The sequence below is a fragment of the Suncus etruscus genome, chromosome 7, assembly GCF_024139225.1.
Source record: "Suncus etruscus isolate mSunEtr1 chromosome 7, mSunEtr1.pri.cur, whole genome shotgun sequence".
NCBI classification, from domain to species: domain Eukaryota; kingdom Metazoa; phylum Chordata; class Mammalia; order Eulipotyphla; family Soricidae; genus Suncus; species Suncus etruscus.
This window is the reverse complement of record NC_064854.1, coordinates 125,491,833-125,509,097: the sequence shown is the minus strand read 5'-3', so window position 1 is coordinate 125,509,097 and position 17,265 is coordinate 125,491,833. Positions and strand designations below refer to the sequence as shown.

At 50.8% G+C, this 17,265-nt stretch overlaps 1 protein-coding gene across 1 annotated transcript; it reads right to left on the bottom strand.

The window, feature by feature from the left end:
* Positions 1–219: 219 nt before the first annotated feature.
* On the bottom strand, positions 220–16,305 carry ITIH1 (inter-alpha-trypsin inhibitor heavy chain 1). Its single transcript, XM_049776225.1, has 22 exons — positions 16,170–16,305; positions 15,985–16,005; positions 15,563–15,729; positions 15,120–15,224; positions 14,676–14,838; positions 14,115–14,228; positions 12,181–12,306; positions 11,982–12,098; positions 11,014–11,182; positions 10,796–10,921; positions 9,658–9,839; positions 9,323–9,508; positions 8,391–8,530; positions 7,529–7,683; positions 7,419–7,433; positions 5,540–5,560; positions 5,015–5,095; positions 4,823–4,936; positions 3,443–3,644; positions 2,104–2,276; positions 555–666; positions 220–399 (listed from the first exon to the last, which is right to left on the bottom strand). The coding sequence occupies exons 1-22, from the start codon at positions 16,269–16,271 to the stop codon at positions 270–272; spliced, it is 2,721 nt and encodes a 906-aa protein (XP_049632182.1). The 5' UTR covers positions 16,272–16,305; the 3' UTR covers positions 220–269.
* Between the last annotated feature and the right edge of the window lie 960 nt (positions 16,306–17,265).

Below are 17,265 nucleotides of genomic sequence, written 5' to 3'. Positions count from 1 at the left end.
CCCACCAAGCCACTGGGGCCCCTGTTGGTTATTCACTTCTTGGTCTCAATCTGCTCCACCAGCCTGGTTCTGCTGTGCTTCCTGGGCCCTTCTGAGGGGCAAGCCTACCTGCCACTGTCCCCACAAGAAGGCAACCAGACCGGGCTTGTGCACAAGTCTTTTACTGAAAATCATGGCGCATTAGACAAGGGCCCACTTTGACAAGGATCAGAAGGTTGCCCTCCTTCTCTGCCATAGTCCTAAGGAATGATGGGTACTGGCCAGGGGGCTCAGAAGATGTCAGGGACAATGTAGTCCGTGTAGACACCGTCGATCAGTCCTGCTCCATTGTCATGGATGAACCAGCAGCTCACCCGGACCCCATGCCTTGAGTCCTGGCTGAAATCTTTTTGCAAGCCCCTGGGGAGAAACGAGAAAATTGGGCTTCTGTTTTGGACTCAACAGGATGGCATCTCCCCAGGAAATTGCCCTCATCCCCCCCTCCCCTCCAAGTGACAGCCAAAGAAAGATCTGCACAGAGGCAGGGTGGGTAACAGGGGCAGCGGGTAACTCACCTGGTGACTGTCAGCCGGCGGTTCTTTACCTCCATGGTGGCATCTATCTTGTTGGGGTCAGAGCCTGGGTGGGGCTCAGACACTTTATAATCCAAGGGCCTGAAGAACTGTCCTGGAAAGGCAAGCCGGAGAAGTACCATCACCTAAGGGTAAGGCTGGCACTCAAGAGGGCTCTCTCCCCTACAGCTCCCCTGGCCTCCTTCTGGCCCTGTGTCATCTTCAGCCACCTCTCATTCATTCACCCGCTGCAAGGAAACAAGAGCATTGACAGTTGATATCTTTGCTCAACAATTCCAAAAGAATCTCGCTGGAGAGAAATTTGGGGGCTAGAGACAGGGGCACTGCAGGAGAGCTCAAAGAAAATGTGATATGACCCTAACCCAGTTCTGATTTCAGGAGGTGTCAAATCTGTTTTTTCTTACTTTTGTTTCTTTTGTTTGTTTGTTTCTCTTTCTCTCCTCTTTCTCTTTTTCTCTTTCTTCTCCTTCCTTCTCTCCCTTTCTTCCTTCTCTCCCTCCCTTCCTTCCCTCCTTCCTTCCTTCCTTCCCTCCCTCCCTCCCTTCCCTCCCTCCCTCCCTTCCTTCCTTCCCTCCCTCCCTCCCTCCCTCCCCCCTCCCTTCCTCCCTCCCTCCCTCCCTCCCTTCCCTCCCTCCCTCCCTCCCTCCTTCCTTCCTCCCTTCCCTCCCTCCCTCCCCCCTCCCTTCCTTCCTTCCCTCCCTCCCTCCCTCCCTCCCTTCCTCCCTCCCTCCCTCCTCCCTCCCTTCCCTCCCTCCCTCCCTCCCTCCCTTCCCTCCCTCCCTCCCTCCCTTCCTTCCTTCCTTCCTTCCCTCCCTCCCTCCCTCCCTTCCTTCCTTCCCTCCCTCCCTCCCTCCCTCCCTTCCTCCCTCCTTTCCCTCCCTCCCTTCCTCCCTTCCTCCTTTCCTTCCTTCCTTCCTTCCTTCCCTCCCTCCCTCCCTTCCTTCCTTCCTTCCTTCCTTCCTTCCTTCCTTCCTTCCTTCCTTCCTTCCTTCCTTCCTTCCTTCCTTCCTTCCTTCCTTCCTTCCCATCTTTCCTCCCTCCCTCTCTCCCTCCCTCCCTCCCTGGCTCTGTGCTTAGGAATCATTCCTGGAGGTTTACAAGGGACCATATGGGTTACCAGAAATGAAACCCAGGTTGGCTACATGCAAGGCAAGTACCCTACTTGCTGTACTATCTCTATGACTGAGCTTTGCTTCCTTTTCCCCCAATATTGCAGAATATTTCTTTTTTATTATTATATGTTTAAGCACCATGGTCACAAAATTGTTCACAGTTGACTTTCATAAAATTTACACCACCCATCACCAGTGCACAAATCCCTTCACCAATATCCCCAGTTTCCCTCCCACCCACCCTCGGAGCTTTATTTCCTTTATTTTTAGGGTTCCTTGATGCCTTTTATGAAAGAGACCCATACCAGGAAACTGCTTGTTGGCACTCTGAGGCTGGGGGGAGCGGGCGTCAGTCTGGTGCTCAGCCATAAAGTGACCCCTGAAGAATCCACTGGGTTCAACATCCCAGCCAGACTTACCCAGTAGCCCATGGGTCCGCCCAGACATTCCTTGGCTCTCCAGCACATAGAAACCCAAGAAGTCTTGACGGGAGGCACTTGGCTTCCAGACACGGTGCAGGACCACCTCGAAGGTGCCCCTGTCCTCCACGGACACCAGCAGTTTCTGTTTCTTATTGATGGTCACCACCACCCTGCAAGGCCAGGAGGCCAAGAAGATGATTTGGCTGCATGTTTTCCCCATTCGACAGCTCTGTCCTCTGGGACCAACTTGTAGAATCCTGCACCCCCATCCTGAGTGATAAGGTACTATCTGCCCCATGCTCTTTTTTTTTTTTTTTTTTTTTTTTTTTTGGTTTTTGGGTCACACCCAGCAGCACTCAGGGGTTACGCCTGGCTCTATGCTCAGAAATCACTCCTAGCAGGCTCAGGAATCATATGGGATGCCAGGATTCGAACCACCATCCTTCTGCATGCAAGGCAAATCTCCTACCTCCATGCTATCTCCCCGTCCCTCCACGCTCTTTTTCACATGAATCTTGTGGTCTGGGGCCTCCAGACAGGGGGTTGGGTTGTGGGGTGCTAGACCATGTTGTGCTATGCCTTCCATGCGAGCTGTACTTCTCAGCTATCACTGATCCTAGGAGCATGAAGGCCCAGAGAGAAGTCACTTTCCCAAGGTCCCACAGCTGCTAAGCAGCAGGGCAGGCTTGGACTCCAGTCTTCCTCTTGCTTAAGTCTGTATTCTTCAACCCGTGTCTTAACCTCAGTGTCTTCCACAATGGACTCTGCTCACTTTCCCTGGAGTTTCCCAAACTCAGGCTCTGGGACCCATTAAAGTTTGAGGAAGGAAGATGAGTGAGACAAGGCACATTGTGATAAGCGTTGAACAAGAAATTCAGAGAATGCAGGCCAGTGGGGGCAGAGGGAGCAAGATGGAGGACTTCAGGAAAGCATGGCCTATGTGGGCCTGAGAGGTTGGAGCCTTTGTTTGAAAGAGATGACAGTGGATGAAGGGTAGATATAAGGTGAACCTAGCTAAAACCCTAAACCAGGGGTCTCAAACTCACAGCCCGTGGGCCGTTTGCAGCCCTCCATACAACATTTTATGGCCCTGCCCTCCAACTGCTATACTATCTCTCCGGCCCCACTGTGGACATTTTTATTTTCTAGGTGGAAGCCCTGGACTTGGGTGGCCAGGTAGACAGGTGCAGAGCTCCTATCCTATCTAGGACCTAGAATAATAAGATTCATAGAGTCCTTATGACTGCATGACCCAGTCACCCATCCTTCGCCTACTTGGATGTCCGTCCCCCATGGCACTGCTCGAGGCTCACCCCACCCCACCTGGCCCACTTACCCGTCCTGCCGCAATGAAACCTGATCATTCCAGAAGAACACAGGCCCCCCAGAGTTAGGGTTCAGCGTGATGTTCTGGGGTGTCACTTCCAACTGAAAGTCTGTGGCAGGGTTCGCAATGCCCAGACGCCCAAAGTAGGTCCCTTCATGCTGACTGGGGCTCTGGGCCCTGTTGCCAATGAGCTGCCCATTCACTGAGAAGCCTGCGGTGTAGGGAGAGATTGTGGGAGAGGGGGCAGCTCTCACTAGCCCCAACCCGCCTGCCTGCCTTCATCCTTCTGTTTGGGTGAAGGCAACAGAGACCCAGGCTGTTTGGAGGGTCTCACCTCCTGGATGCTGCATACATCTTTTTTTGGCCCAGGGGGGTTGGGGGGGGCTCTGAAGGATAAGGTGCAGGACTTGGGCCCACTCCTCCTTCAGGTGTCCCAGTTCCCGGTACAGTCCACAGGAAGTGCTACCGTTACACAGGTGATCTGGGAAGCACCCCCAGACCCTAACCCTTTCCATCTTAGCAGGCTCTGAATCAGTTCTCTGCAAATAGACTCCTTGGTCTTCTTAACCTGGGCTCTCTGGGTGCAGGAATTTGTTTTGGTTCCTATCCAGAGCTCAGCCCTCAGAGGTGCAAATGAGTATTTGCAGAGTATTTGTCTGGACTAAGAGGGGGAAAGTGGAGAAGAGGAGTTGGCTCTGCTCCCAACCCCAGGACTGCTAATGGCATCAGTCCTCAGCTCTACTGGGAGGAAAATAGGAGGCAAGACTCAGCACAAAAACGAAATGAAGCCTAAGAGATAGTATAGGGGAGTAGGACATTTGCCTTGCACCCAGTTAACCCAATTGAGATTCTCAGCACCTCATGGGCCCTCAAGCACCACTTGAGGGTCCCCTGAGCACAGAGCTGGGAGAAGCTCTGAGCACATAGTGAAGCAAACCCATTTTGCAAAAATGAAAACAAACAAACAAACAAAGGCCCTTCATTTATAAATTGTTATCGTGTTAGTTTGTTTTTTTGGTTTTTGGGCCACACTCAGTGGTGTTCAAGGGTTACTCCTGGCTCTATGCTCAGAAATCACTCCTGGCTCAGGGGACCATATGGAAAATTGGGGATCAAACCTGGGTCTGTCCTAGGTCAGCTGCATGCAAGGTAAATGCCTTACCACTGTGCTACCACTCTGGCCTCTCATTTACAAATTGATAAGAATTTCAGGAACTTACTTATTTTTTTCGGATAGTGAGAGCTGACCATTTAGTAGAAATGAAGAAATTTAAGGACTTTTAATCAAGCATTGGGCCCTAGATATGTAGTGTCCATAGCAAGCAAGAACATGGGAAGAGCCCAGCCAGGTGATGGGGTGAGGGAAGGAAGGGTCTGATGTCAGCTTACCTGTGTCCAGGTCCTGCACCAAACTCAGGATCACCCCCGGTTCCTCATTGATATTGAAGCACAGGGTGTCCTTTTTCTGGGCCACATGGATGATGAAATGGGGGTCAGTGTCCACTGGAGACAAAAGAGGGTGACTGTTAGAGTATTCGGTTCAGACACCTAGTATGTCCTCAAACCCTTCCACCAACTCACCTCCCGTCACTTGGTTTGGCAGCTGCTGGGGATTGAAGCTGGAGCTTTTCTGGGGAGGCTGTGAGCTGGACAACACGAAGGCTGGCAGAGAGTGAAATAGGTGAAATGGTGAAATAGAAATAGGTGGCTGGGATTTCCTTGAGCTGGGGGCCCCATCTCTGACCCACTTCCCATGAGGGTGGTAGAAGTGCTGACTAGAGGCCAGATGATCAGGGGTTCATGCCTTGGGACATGGGAACAGAGTTGTGGTCTGGGCCCTGGAACCTCCCCTTCTAAAGGAACCTGGTGGGGCTGAGGGCATCAGCATGGGGGATATCAAAGGAACCATTCCAAAGAGGGGACCATATCAAAGGGACCATTCTGAAGAGCTCCCAGCAAGAGAACTAGAGCAGAGGAAGTAAATATTGGGCTGCAGCTGCACATCATGAAAACAAGGATGAGTTGGGTTACTTACTCTAGACCCAGTCTTGGGGACACAGAGGTGTAGGGGAGAGGTCATGCTGCGAGGAGTTGAGAGTCACTTACTTTTGCGGGGTCCCACCATCTCTGTAGAGGACAATAACAGAGCACAGTGTTATCTTCCCCACTGCCACCAAAAGTCCCCACTCCTGACCTCAAGTGATTAGACTGGGGAGGAGGAGGGCAGGAAATCACAGATACAGCAATCTGAAGTCCCTTTAAATACCAACAGGAGGGCAATGGTACAGTGGGGAGGGTGTTTGCCTTGCATGCAGCTCACCCAGGTGTGATGCCCTGCATCCCCTACCCAGATAGTCTCCCAAGAACTTGCAGGAGCAATTCCTGAGTACAGAACCAGGGGGAAGCCCTGAGCATTGCTCAGTGTGGCTTAAAACCAAACCATAAATATTACTGTGAAAGACTTGTAATTCACTTTGATCACAATAAAAACTATTAAAATTTTTTTTTTTGGTTTTGGGGCCACACCTGGCAATGCTCAGGGGTTACTCCTGGCTGTCTGCTCAGAAATAGCTCCTGGCAGGCACGGGGGACCATATGGGACACCAGGATTTGAACCAACCACCTTTGGTCCTGGATCGGCTGCTTGCAAGGCAAACGCCGCTGTGCTATCTCTCCGGGTCCTAAAAATTTAATAAAAATAAAAATAGGGATCAGAGAGATAGCAGGGAGGTAAGGCATATTTGCCTTGCATGCAGAAGAACAGTGGTTCGAATCCCGGCCCCCCATATGGTCCCCCGAGCCTGCCAGGAGTGATTTTTGAGCGTAGAGCTAGGAGTAACCCCTGAGCGCTGCCGGGTGTGACCCGCCCCGAAAAATTATAAAAAACAAACTAAACCAAACCAATAAACAAAAAAACCAACAGGATGATTTATTTAGTTATTGGGCCTCATCTAATGATGCTTAAGAGTCACTCCTGGTTCTGCACTTAAAAATCACTCCTGGCAGGCTCAGGGGGACCACATGTGATGCCAGGGAACAAACCCAGGACAGCTGCATTCAAGGCAAGCATCCCCCTGCTTTACTATCTTTGGGGCACCCAAAACCAATAGAATTTTAAAACTCTTTACTACATTGCTAAGTTTGTGTGTGTCCTATGTGGATATTTTTTTGGTCTCATCCGGCAGCACTCAGGGGTTTCTCCTGGCTCTATGCTCAAATCACTCCTGGCAGGCTCAGGGGACCATGTAGGATTCCGGGATTCGAACTACCATCCTTGGGCATGCAAGGCAAATGCCCTACCTTCATGCTATCTCTCCAGCCCCACATATTATTGTTCTATCAGGGATGAATTATATGCACAAAACTCACTTGGCCTTGATTTACAAAGAGATGGTTTGATATGTAAATTTAAAAGCAACAGGAAGTCATTTTCTTTCCCACTATTTTTGTGATTTTTTTTTTTTTTTTTTGGTTTTTGGGTCACACCCAGCAGCGCTCAGGGGTTACTCCTGGCTCTAAGCTCAGAAATCGCTCCTGGCAGGCTCTGGGGACCATATGAGATGCGGGATTCGAACCACTGTCCTTCTGCATGCAAGGCAAATACCTTACCTCCATGCTATCTCTCTGGCCCCTATTCTTTGTGATTTTTAAATTTATTATTTCTCATATTTTTATATTGGAGTCCTCCCAAAGGAGAGTCTAAATATTTTGTCATATGAGTCTATAGTGATTGAGAACAGTTTCTAACTTTGGTTTTGATGCTCAGGGGTTACTCCTGGCTATGCGCTCAGAAATCGCCCCTGGCTTGAGGGGACCATATGGGATGCCAGGGGATCGAACCGTAGTCTGTCCTATGCTAGCGCTTGCAAGGCAGACATCTTACCTCTAGCGCCACCTTCCCTGCCCCCAGTTTCTAACTTTGTAATGACTGACAGGACTCAATTTTTTTTAATGTCAAAATTAAAATGATAAAACAAAAACTCACCGGAGGGCAGGTCATCTGGAGGGCAGAAAAAGGGAGGAGAGTTAATATCCAGGAGGAGCTCACAAGCCTTTCCACCCCTCCACCTACTTCTACCTCTGTTGTGCCCCTACCTTCTTCAGGCTTGTCAATCACAGGCTGTAGGCCATCTTTGTCCGTCATGCCACGGATGGTCATGGATGTCAGGGGGGTCACAAACTGATAGTCCAGTGACATTTGCAGGACCTTGGCAGAGATATTGGCCTTCTCTTCCCCTTCTAACTTCCTCCTGCAAGCAGACTTTGTTCCCAGTCTCCATGTTTGGACAACAATGGGTAGCTCTCACTCATCCTTTCTTCACTCTCTCATTCATCCACTCAACCATGCACAAGAAGCCACCCTCTTCCTGCACAATGCCCAACTTCAAGGCAATTCTGATTTTTTGTTTGTTTTGGGAGCCACCCCTGGTAGTGCTTGGGGTTAAGGGCCTCCAGATTTAATGGCTCCCCAGAACAAACCCAGAGATGTGTCTTAAAAGATTCAGAGACCTGGATAGCTGTGATCAAGCCTCTCTGAGCCCCGAAGTTTGATCATCTGTTGAGTGAGGATAAGGCGGGGAGATTCCTGGCATCTTGTGCGGGTCAAATCAATAGGCCTAAGCATGGAATGACTCAAAGAGCCTGAGTCATGTAGGAACCTTAGATTTGGTCCTCAACACACCATGGTCCCCCAGAAGATGGTAGAAGTGCCTTCCTCCACCCCCAGAACAAAATGAATGGCTTCAACATAGAAGTTGAACAGTTCAACAGTGAGCTGACCAGCCCATACTGTTGACTAAACTGGTGGATATTAACCCAGTGAACAAAGGAAGACTGTGAGTCTGACCTACTAGCAAATTCCAAAGTCCCAGAACGATCCCATCATGTCCACCTTCTCTGTCTCCAGACCCAGGTATGAGAGGACGGTGCCCACCATGGGCAGACTACAGTTTCCTACCACTTGGCCAGCAGCTCTTGGATGGTGAGATAGGCCCAAAGGCGCTCAATGTGATTCTCCAGCATGTGGCCACGCTCCCGGAGCAGTTTCTTCATCTCCTCCTCATCCACAAGGCAGGTGGTCTTGAATTCTTGGCCTTCCTGAGGGTAGAGACAGTGTATGAACCTTGTACCAGGACACTGCAGATGTTGACTGATGCTGGAGCCATCAATAAGCCTCCCAGCTGATCTCTCTATAGCTTTTTCCTCCTCAATCCCCCTTTTCCTGTCATTTCCTTCATTCATCTATTCATTCTACATCAGTTTGTTAAGCACCTCTAGGAAATGCACTGCCTGTGTTCATAATTCCAGGAATGGAGGACCAGGTCATCCCCTCCGGAAATGAGTTTGGAGGCTACCAACAGACACCAAGCAATGTCCACTATGGAGCTTCCAATGTACTTCGCTCCTCCACACATCTCTGGCAGCCCCAGGCCCATTTAGCACAACACATCAATGCGCCTTCTCTCCCCCAGAGCAGTAATAAGGGGCAACTGCTGAGCATGTCCTGTGTACCAGATAAGCACCAGGCATGAATTATTTCACTCATTCCACACAGCTTTCCAGTAGTATTTTCCCTGTGGTACAGAAAAAATACCCCAAAACCTGGGTAGCTAGCATCATTGATTCAAGGAAACCCAGCCAGTCAGGATAGAATCAGGGCTACTCAGTTCTTCTCACTCAAAGCCCCAAAGGCCTGGAGTGTGTGCATGTGACCTTTGGGGGGGGGGTAGTGGCACTAATCGAGGGAAAGAGAGACTCCTGGGAATGAACAAGGTATTGCCAGTGACGGAACCCAGGCTCCCACAGGCAAAGCAAGAGCTTCAGCCCTCTGAGTCATCTCCCAGCCCCAACTCCAGCCTGGCCTCCTCACTTTCTGCAGCTACAATTTACCCCATGGGCCAGCACATCTGCCTTGAAGCTGCCCAGCTTGTGGTCAGCGATGCGGCCAGCCACCACGATCTCTGACCCCTCGTAATACTGCTTATGCCGGTGCTGGGTTAGCCCCAAGACCGTGTCCTGTGGGTACTGCAGCTCCACGTCCATCAGCAGGGGGTTGGCAACTGTGTTGTAGAAACCCTGCAGGAGAAAAAATAAATTAAGAGCTTTATCTGCTCTCTACTCTGAAGAGCAACTGCTACCAAGGTTAGGGCTCACTGGCAGGGTGAGGAGCACCAGGAGAGCCTGGGGAGAACGAGAAGAGTGGGGCGCGTGAGAAGGGAGCAGACCTGTAGCTGCTGCGTGGCATCATGGTCCTCGAAGATTCTCTTAGCCCGTCCATTGTTCTCCATGGACATGACATCCAGGAAGTTGAAGTCGACATTTTGGCCAAAGCCCAAGTTGTAGAGTGGGAACCGGCCCTTTATGGCGTTGCGGACGTTCTTGAGGATCTGGGAACGATCTGTGACTCCTACAGCCACACACACACACACACCCGGGCCAGTCAGCTACCAGCTGGGGAACTTGGGGGTGCACTCTCTGGGAGTCAAGCTTCTCATCTCACTCCTCCCACTCTCCACCTCTCCCAATTCTAGACATTGCCCAGCCCCTTGCTGTGTCTCCTTGCTGTGGCACCAAGGCCTTGCTGATCTTGGGGCATCTCTTCTGATCATGCCTGTAGTTCCTGTGCAGGCTCTGACAATGTACACTCACTTTTCCACAGGGCCCCCTCCCCTTCACCCAGCAAAGATTGGCCTAGCACAGGCTGGAGCTTTTCACGTTGGTGGTGATGGATGTTGAGAAGACACTATACTCAGCATCTGGCCCAGCTGGTATCCACCCCTACATTGCCCATGCTGCCCTGTCCTGCAGAAAGTTGTGGGACTCCTTTCAGACTATCCTTGCCTGTAGTCCTCTGGCCCCTCTGTCTCCAGTCTTCTAGGGGTCCCTGAACAAAGTGCTGTCTCTTCCATCTGCCTCCCCCAGTGGATCCTGGCTTCCTACAGGGCAGAGGCCTATTTGCTTTCTTGGCATCTTTTCTCAGCCCCTAGCTCTCTAGACCTATGCTTGGATCATAGCATATATTGAAGAATTTATTATTTTTTTATTTAAATTTTCCAGGGAGGTATGGCCTGGGCCTCCTTAAGGCAAACGATGTGCTCAGACCATTGAACCATCTCTTTGGCACCTGAGTTTATTAAACTCAACCTAAAACCCTCCTCCTGGGCCTGGCCCGGTGCAACCCTATATCATAGGGAATCTTGGGCCACACAGGAAGCCCTGGAGGACTGCATGGCTGAGGACTGTGTTTAGACCAAATTGTAACTTGTCCTGGCAACTGTATGGTCTCTAACAGCACCTCTAGGGACATTCCCCCTGCCTATTTGGGATAACAAGGTGCTGGCCCTCAGGAGCCCTGGGCCTCACCCTCGGTGGGCTCGCCATCTGTCAGCATGATGAGAATGGGCGCATGGTCGTGCAGGTCTGGGAGGTTGACCTGTGCTCGGTTTAAGATCTCAATTCCCCGGAGCAACCCTCCATTCAGGTTTGTGGCTGCAGAAGAGAGAGAAAGAGCAGGGCCTGGCTGTTGTGCAGGGCACAGGGGCTGGTGTTGAGGGACGCTGGCCCACATGCCCTGCCCTCACCCCCGGCCAGGGAGAAGCGCCGCACAAAGTCCTGAGCTGCCTGCAGGTTGGCAGGGGAGGCCTGCACCAGCGAGCCTCGCCACACATGCACGCCAGTCCCAAACAGGACCAGGTCGAAGTAGTCATTTGGTCGCATATCCCCCAGGATTTTCAGGAGTGCCTCCTTGGTCTGCAAAGACAGAGGAAGAACAGGACTGTAGAGTAGGGTCCTAGAGAACATATCAGGAGTACAGAAGGGACAAGCTGGAGGAGGCTGGACAGCATAGCCAGGTAGGTGCAGGTGGACCAGGAGAAGACAAGCATCCACTACTGTGTGGGTAGAGGCCGGAGTGATAGATAGCTCAGCTGTAGGGTGTTTGCCTTGCGCGTGGCCAACCCGAGAAGGACCCAAGTTTGATTCCCAGCATCCTGTATGGTCCCCGAGCCTGCCAGGAGCTATTTCTGAGCACAGAACCAGGAGGAACCCCTGAGCACCGCTGGGTGTGGCCCCAAAACAAAAAGAAAAGGGACGGAGAAGGCAAGGGACCTGGTGTGAAGAAGGGAAATGACGAGGACCCTCTCAACCCAATTGAGAGGGTTGGGGTGAAGGAAGAAAGGCCTGGGGGTTGAGTTGCCTCCACTATGGTTTCTCTCTACCACAGACAGGGCACCCGAATGCTGTGGGTGCCACAGGGCCACTCCTCCTCTCTCTTGAAGGCTCAAGTTTCAGCTTCTGAGTCTTCCAACTCTGAGAACCTGCTCCCAGCTTTACAGTGGAGAGAAGTGAACACCTTGGCTTGTGGCTTGTGCTCTGTATGGCGACAGCAGATGATTTCAGAGCCCTTCACAAGTAGGGTTCCTTGCTCAGTTTCCCCATCTCTGACCAGGAACAGAAGTCTCCAGCCCCAACTCTTGCAGCAGAGCCAGCCAGGGGCAGGAGCTGGGGAACAAAACCCTTCACTGGATGCGTTGTCGAAAGCTACATTTACCTGCTTTACTTTCTGGCCTTCCATGGAGGTGCTGATGTCAATGACAAAAACCAAGTTCTTGTTCAGGTTTGTCAGGTTTTGGGGAGCAAAGAAGTGGGCAAAGTAGTTATTGGCAACCTGAAACACAAAAGGAGTAGTGAATTCACTGGAAAAGTCACCCCCTCATCCTCAGAGTCCTCTCTGGAAGCTGCAGACTCACCAGGAGGTTACAGGTCTTGTCTCGGTGGACGTCGTAGGTCACCCGGAAAACCCCATTCATCAAAGAGGTGGAGCAGGTGGGGCAGGACTGTTGCTGGCTTATGGTGGGGCGGAAAAGCACTTGGCCCTGTGCACGGAACAGGGAGGCATTCAGGAGGCTGCAGCTGCAAACAGGGGTGTGAGCCTGTATATATATGTGTGTGTGTGTGTGTGTGTGTGTGTGTGTGTGTGTGTGTGTGTGTGTATGAGTGGAGTTATGTGATGTGTGCAGTGGGTGGTATAAGTGAGTGAGAGTGGGGGTGTGTGACTGGGTGGTGAGGTCCTCACTGCCCAGCTACTGAGAGGTGGTAGACAGACCTGCCTCTCTCCTTTGTGTTTGTTACAGAAGTAAAATGTAAGAGCTGAGGAGATGGCTGAAAGAATGCAAGACACTGGGTTCTACTCCCCAAAGTGCAGTTCTTTGAACACTGCTGGGAGTAGCCCCTGAGCACAACCAGATGCAACCCTTTAAAATAAGCTAGCCACAACAACCAACAAAAGTCAATTTTGTTCAGCAAAACAACTTATTGCAAAGAACTGTCAGAAAGCCAAAGACCCATCTCTGGGTTGGCTACTGGAAGCTAGCATACTTATTAACTTCTAAATATGAGTGTTGTATTTTGGTATTTTGGGGACCAGGTCAAACGTTACTCATGGCACTTTGCTCAAAAATCATTCCTGGCAGGCTCGAGGGACCATAAGGGAGTCTAGGGATTTCTGAGGTCAGTCACATGCAAGGCAAATTTCTTACCTTCCCTGCTATATTTTCCCCACTGCCCCTGTGTTGTATTTTGAAAGGAAACCTTTTGAAACAAGGAGAATTGCTTCTTTTGGGGGGTTGGCTAGGCATGGCAGTGTTTGGAGGTTACTCCCAGTTCTGTGCTCATAGTCCTCATGGTGTTCTGGGGACTACGAGATGGCAGGGTTCAAATCAGGACTGACTGCATACATATACTGACTCTCTGGGTCTGAGAATCATTTCTTTTTTTTTTTTTTTGTGGTTTTTGGGTCACACCCGGCAGTGCTCAGGGGTTATTTCTGGCTCCAGGCTTAGAAATTGCTCCTGGCAGGCACAGGGGACCATATGGGGCGCCGAGATTCGAACCGATGACCTCCTGCATGAAAGGCAAATGCCTTACCTCCATGCTATCTCTCCGGCCCCCTGAGAATCATTTCTAAGTCAATTGTTGTGGAGTCCCTACCTAAGGTTGGTGGTGATAAAAAGCTTTGCTCCTGGCCCTGACCATTTATATGCCACAATCTTCCTCTGCAACTTAGGAAGAGGATGCAGAGGTTATCCAGGACACCTGCAAATAGTGATGAGTGCAAGCATAGGGTGGCTTCCTTCCTTTTGTTTTCAACACCACTGGGACTTGAGATGCCAACCCCAGCAACAACCTATTTTTGCTCCTATGCCCCCTATTTTCTTGAAATTTTTCTTATAGGTGTAAGACTGACAAAGAGAAATCTGCAGTTCATGTACAGTAGCAGCTTATTGAGTCCATGTAGCTCTGCAGGTGGAGTTGGAGCAAGTGTGACCCAGTCACTTATGGGACTTGACAAGTTGCTCTGAGAAATGGGAGTACACATTGCCCTGAGATACCAACCTCTGAACTTCTCTCTGCCTGTCTCTCTCCTTAGCAATCTGCATTCCCTGTGCCTATCCTGAATCAAATTCAAACATACCAGGAGTTGGGCCAGTCAAGAAATCTCAGTGGGGGGCTGAAGATATGTATCTCAGAAGTAGAGCATTTGCCTTGTATTCAAGGCACTGAATTTTGCTCCTAGAGCATGGTATGGCTTCCTGAGCATTAATGATGTAGCTGCTGTGGTGGGAGGAGGTCTCATCCAAAGAGAGAAGTCCTAAAAACCCCACACCCAGCAACCCACACTCACCTTTTTCCCAGAGAAAGATTTCTTGATGAGCTGCGTGGCCAATTCCTTGGGGAGGAAGGGAGCATGGGCTTCTAGCTTGCTGATCCCTTGGGGCTCAAAGATGTCCACATTGATCTGTATCATTTAAGCAAATTCTGTAACCAGGCTCCCATGGGCACCATGAGCAAACCTCCACCCAGAACCAATAAGAGTCCCAGTGGTCTACTATGGGTGGCACCCACCCACTTCACCGCACGGCTAGGCCCATAATGGGCACTCAAGACCCATAGTATGGGCAATTGGGGGTGTGAATGTCTGTGCTCCTCAAATTGGCTACCACTGAGAAATCAATAATTGTTTAGCCTCTGAGGTTGCCCCAGGCTCTCTGGCTCCCAAACTGTCTAAAATTTTGGTGTATCTCAGGATCCACTGGAAGCCATGGGACACACAGGACCCTCCATTTAACAAGTGCACAGACTAGGGCTCTGAATAGAAGAGGGGGCAAGATTCAGTGAGCCCCAGGCTCTCCAAGAGCCCCTTGCCCATACACTCATACCCCCCTGTTTGGTCATCCTGACTTACTTCAAAATGGTTCACCAACTGTTTAGGCTTGACTTTTATGACAATGTCGTACTGCATAAGGTGTCGCTTCAGCACCTCCTCATAGGTCAGGTGAAACGTGGCCTTACTGTGGGGCCCCACAGTGATGTGGATGGTGAGTTGCTCCATTGTTCTCCCAGATGTCCTGAGTATGCCACCAGAGGCAAAAATAGACCAACAAGAGTGAGCTAGGGGTCCTTGTTCCCTAATGCCTGACCCATAATATCAGTCTCTCTCTCTTCAGCACTATTCTCTCTTCTCTCTTGGCTTTCCTTGACCCTATTCACTGGGTTGTTGAACAGAGCCCATGGCTGTGTCTCATTACTGGGAGATGGGCAAGACAACATCCACTCTCTCTAGTGCCTTTGGGTTAGGGACTCTACTGTGTCCCAGCTCTGTCCTGGATGGGCCCAAAACTAGACTCACCTGACAAGACCAGCATTCTCTCCTGAGACGGCTGCCTTTCTGTACTGCTTCCATGCAAGTGTTTTGTCCTTTATGTTCCCAACAAACACGCTCCCATCTGATGTGCTGTGGGGAGGAAGACACCATAAGGGGAACAGCCTGCCCTGACCACACAGGTCTTTTCTGCAGAGGCTCCCAGCATAGGTTTAGAGAAGTTCCTGTCTTGCAGAGCTGGTGAGAGGGCATCACATAGGGACTTGGACCCCACATCCAGTCTGGACTATGAAGGCTCTATGTGGGGAGCTGATGGCAGCCCCCTGCAGAACTGCTACCTCCCCTCAGAGCTGACCTGTAACCCTCAGGGAAGGGCAGGTAGACCCGCTGACCACTACCCTGATCTGCTCTCTGGGTCAGTGCCCGGTGAGTGGACGCTTCTGGGAATGGGCACTGGGCCAGATACGCACATGGCAAAGTCACTGATGAAAGCTGTCTTGGGGATCTCCACGTCGAAGGCCACTTCCTTGGCCTTGTCGGCATTGTTGACCACTTGGCTGGTGATGACATAGTGAGCAAAGCGAGAGGTGACTTTGCAGTTGACTTTCAAACTCCGGATGATCACTCCATCCACGGTCTGAAGTGAAACATGAGGACTCTATGGACTGGGGTGAGGCTTCTGAGCCAGGGATCCACCTTCATGTTGTGTTTGGCTCTATACCCAGCTCACATCAAGGTTCCTAAACTGGTCAAAATCCTCGGAATACCCATTCCATGCAGAGGGTGGGGTTTAGGAGAGAGCTCCCACTTCTGGGAAGAAGTAAATCTCCTGTGTAGGGCATGAACAGAGGGCATACCCCCAAAGGCCAGGGGGAAACAAGGCTATACTCACTGTGTCCACAGTCTGTCGCTTCTGTAAGATAAACCAGAGCAAGTATCAGCATAAAGATTCAGAGGAACTCCCTGAACATGGTCTTAGTCTCATATCTCTCATGGGAAGGTGGCCCCAGATGTCAGGTACCTGGAATGTACCCAAATCCAACTTCCCATTTTTGCCCTAAGAGCTTAGCCACATACCTTGCTGTTTTTAGACTGGCCTGTGGGTGCACCCCATGTACAAATGGCCTGTAGGGCAAGGAGAGAGGTCAGCCACAGCCACAGCAGCCCCCGGAGTTCCATGGTGTAGTTCGGAAGCTCACGGATCCTGCAGCACTACCGGTTCACTGTACTCAGACCATTGATCAATACAGAGCTTGATAAACATAGATTAAATATTAGACAAGAGAAAGGCAAATGTTACGATTTGGGAGCATTAAGAATCAGCAGTGAGGGCCGGGCGGTGGCGCTAAAGGTAAGGTGCCTGCCTTGCCTGCGCTAACCTTGGACGGACCGCGGTTCGATCCCCCGGTGTCCCATATGGTCCCCCAAGCCAGGAGCAACTTCTGAGCACATAGCCAGGAGTAACCCCTGAGCGTTACCGGGGTTGGCCCAAAAACCAAAAAAAAAAAAAAAAAAAAAAAAAAAAGAATCAGCAGTGAAAGCTTTCCCTGTGAGGGATTCCATCATATAAGCTCTTAACCCAACACAGGTGGGTCCCTTTGAACAGAAATATTCTTTTTTTTTTTTTTTTTTGGTTTTTGGGCCACACCCGGCAGTGCTCAGGGGTTACTCCTGGCTGTCTGCTCAGAAATAGCTCCTGGCAGGCACGGGGGACCATACGGGACACCGGGATTCGAACCAACCACCTTTGGTCCTGGATCGGCTGCTTGCAAGGCAAGCACCGCTGTGCTATCTCTCCGGGCCCGAACAGAAATATTCTTGACCAATAACGTAAAGATTCCTGAGGCTGGGCCCGGAGAGATAGCACAGCGGTGTTTGCCTTGCAAGCAGCCGATCCAGGACCAAAGGTGGTTGGTTCGAATCCCGGTGTCCCATATGGTCCCCTGAGCCTGCCAGGAGCTATTTCTGAGCAGACAGCCAGGAGTAACCCCTGAGCACCGCCGGGTGTGACCCAAAAAACCAAAAAAAAAAAAAAAAAAAAAAAAAAAAGATTCCTGAGGCTTTTGGCGCAAGGGACAACCAGAGTTTCAGTGAGAAGTGGCAAGCAGCCACTGTAAGAAACAAATTTCTAAATTTGGTGAGACGTTGCTTGCAAAATCCTTCAAGCAGCAGC

Bases quoted from the DNA above. Each gene is read 5' to 3' on its own strand.
- ITIH1 (XM_049776225.1), bottom strand. From the start codon at position 16,271: ATGGAACTCCGGGGGCTGCTGTGGCTGTGGCTGACCTCTCTCCTTGCC. The intron at 9,509-9,657 runs GTCTGCTCCCTT...TTTCTCCTGCAG, and splicing joins ATGCCACGCAGCAGCTACAG to GGTTTCTACAACACAGTTGC. The intron at 3,645-4,822 runs GTAAGCTGACAT...CCTACACCGCAG, and splicing joins GGTGCAGGACCTGGACACAG to GCTTCTCAGTGAATGGGCAG.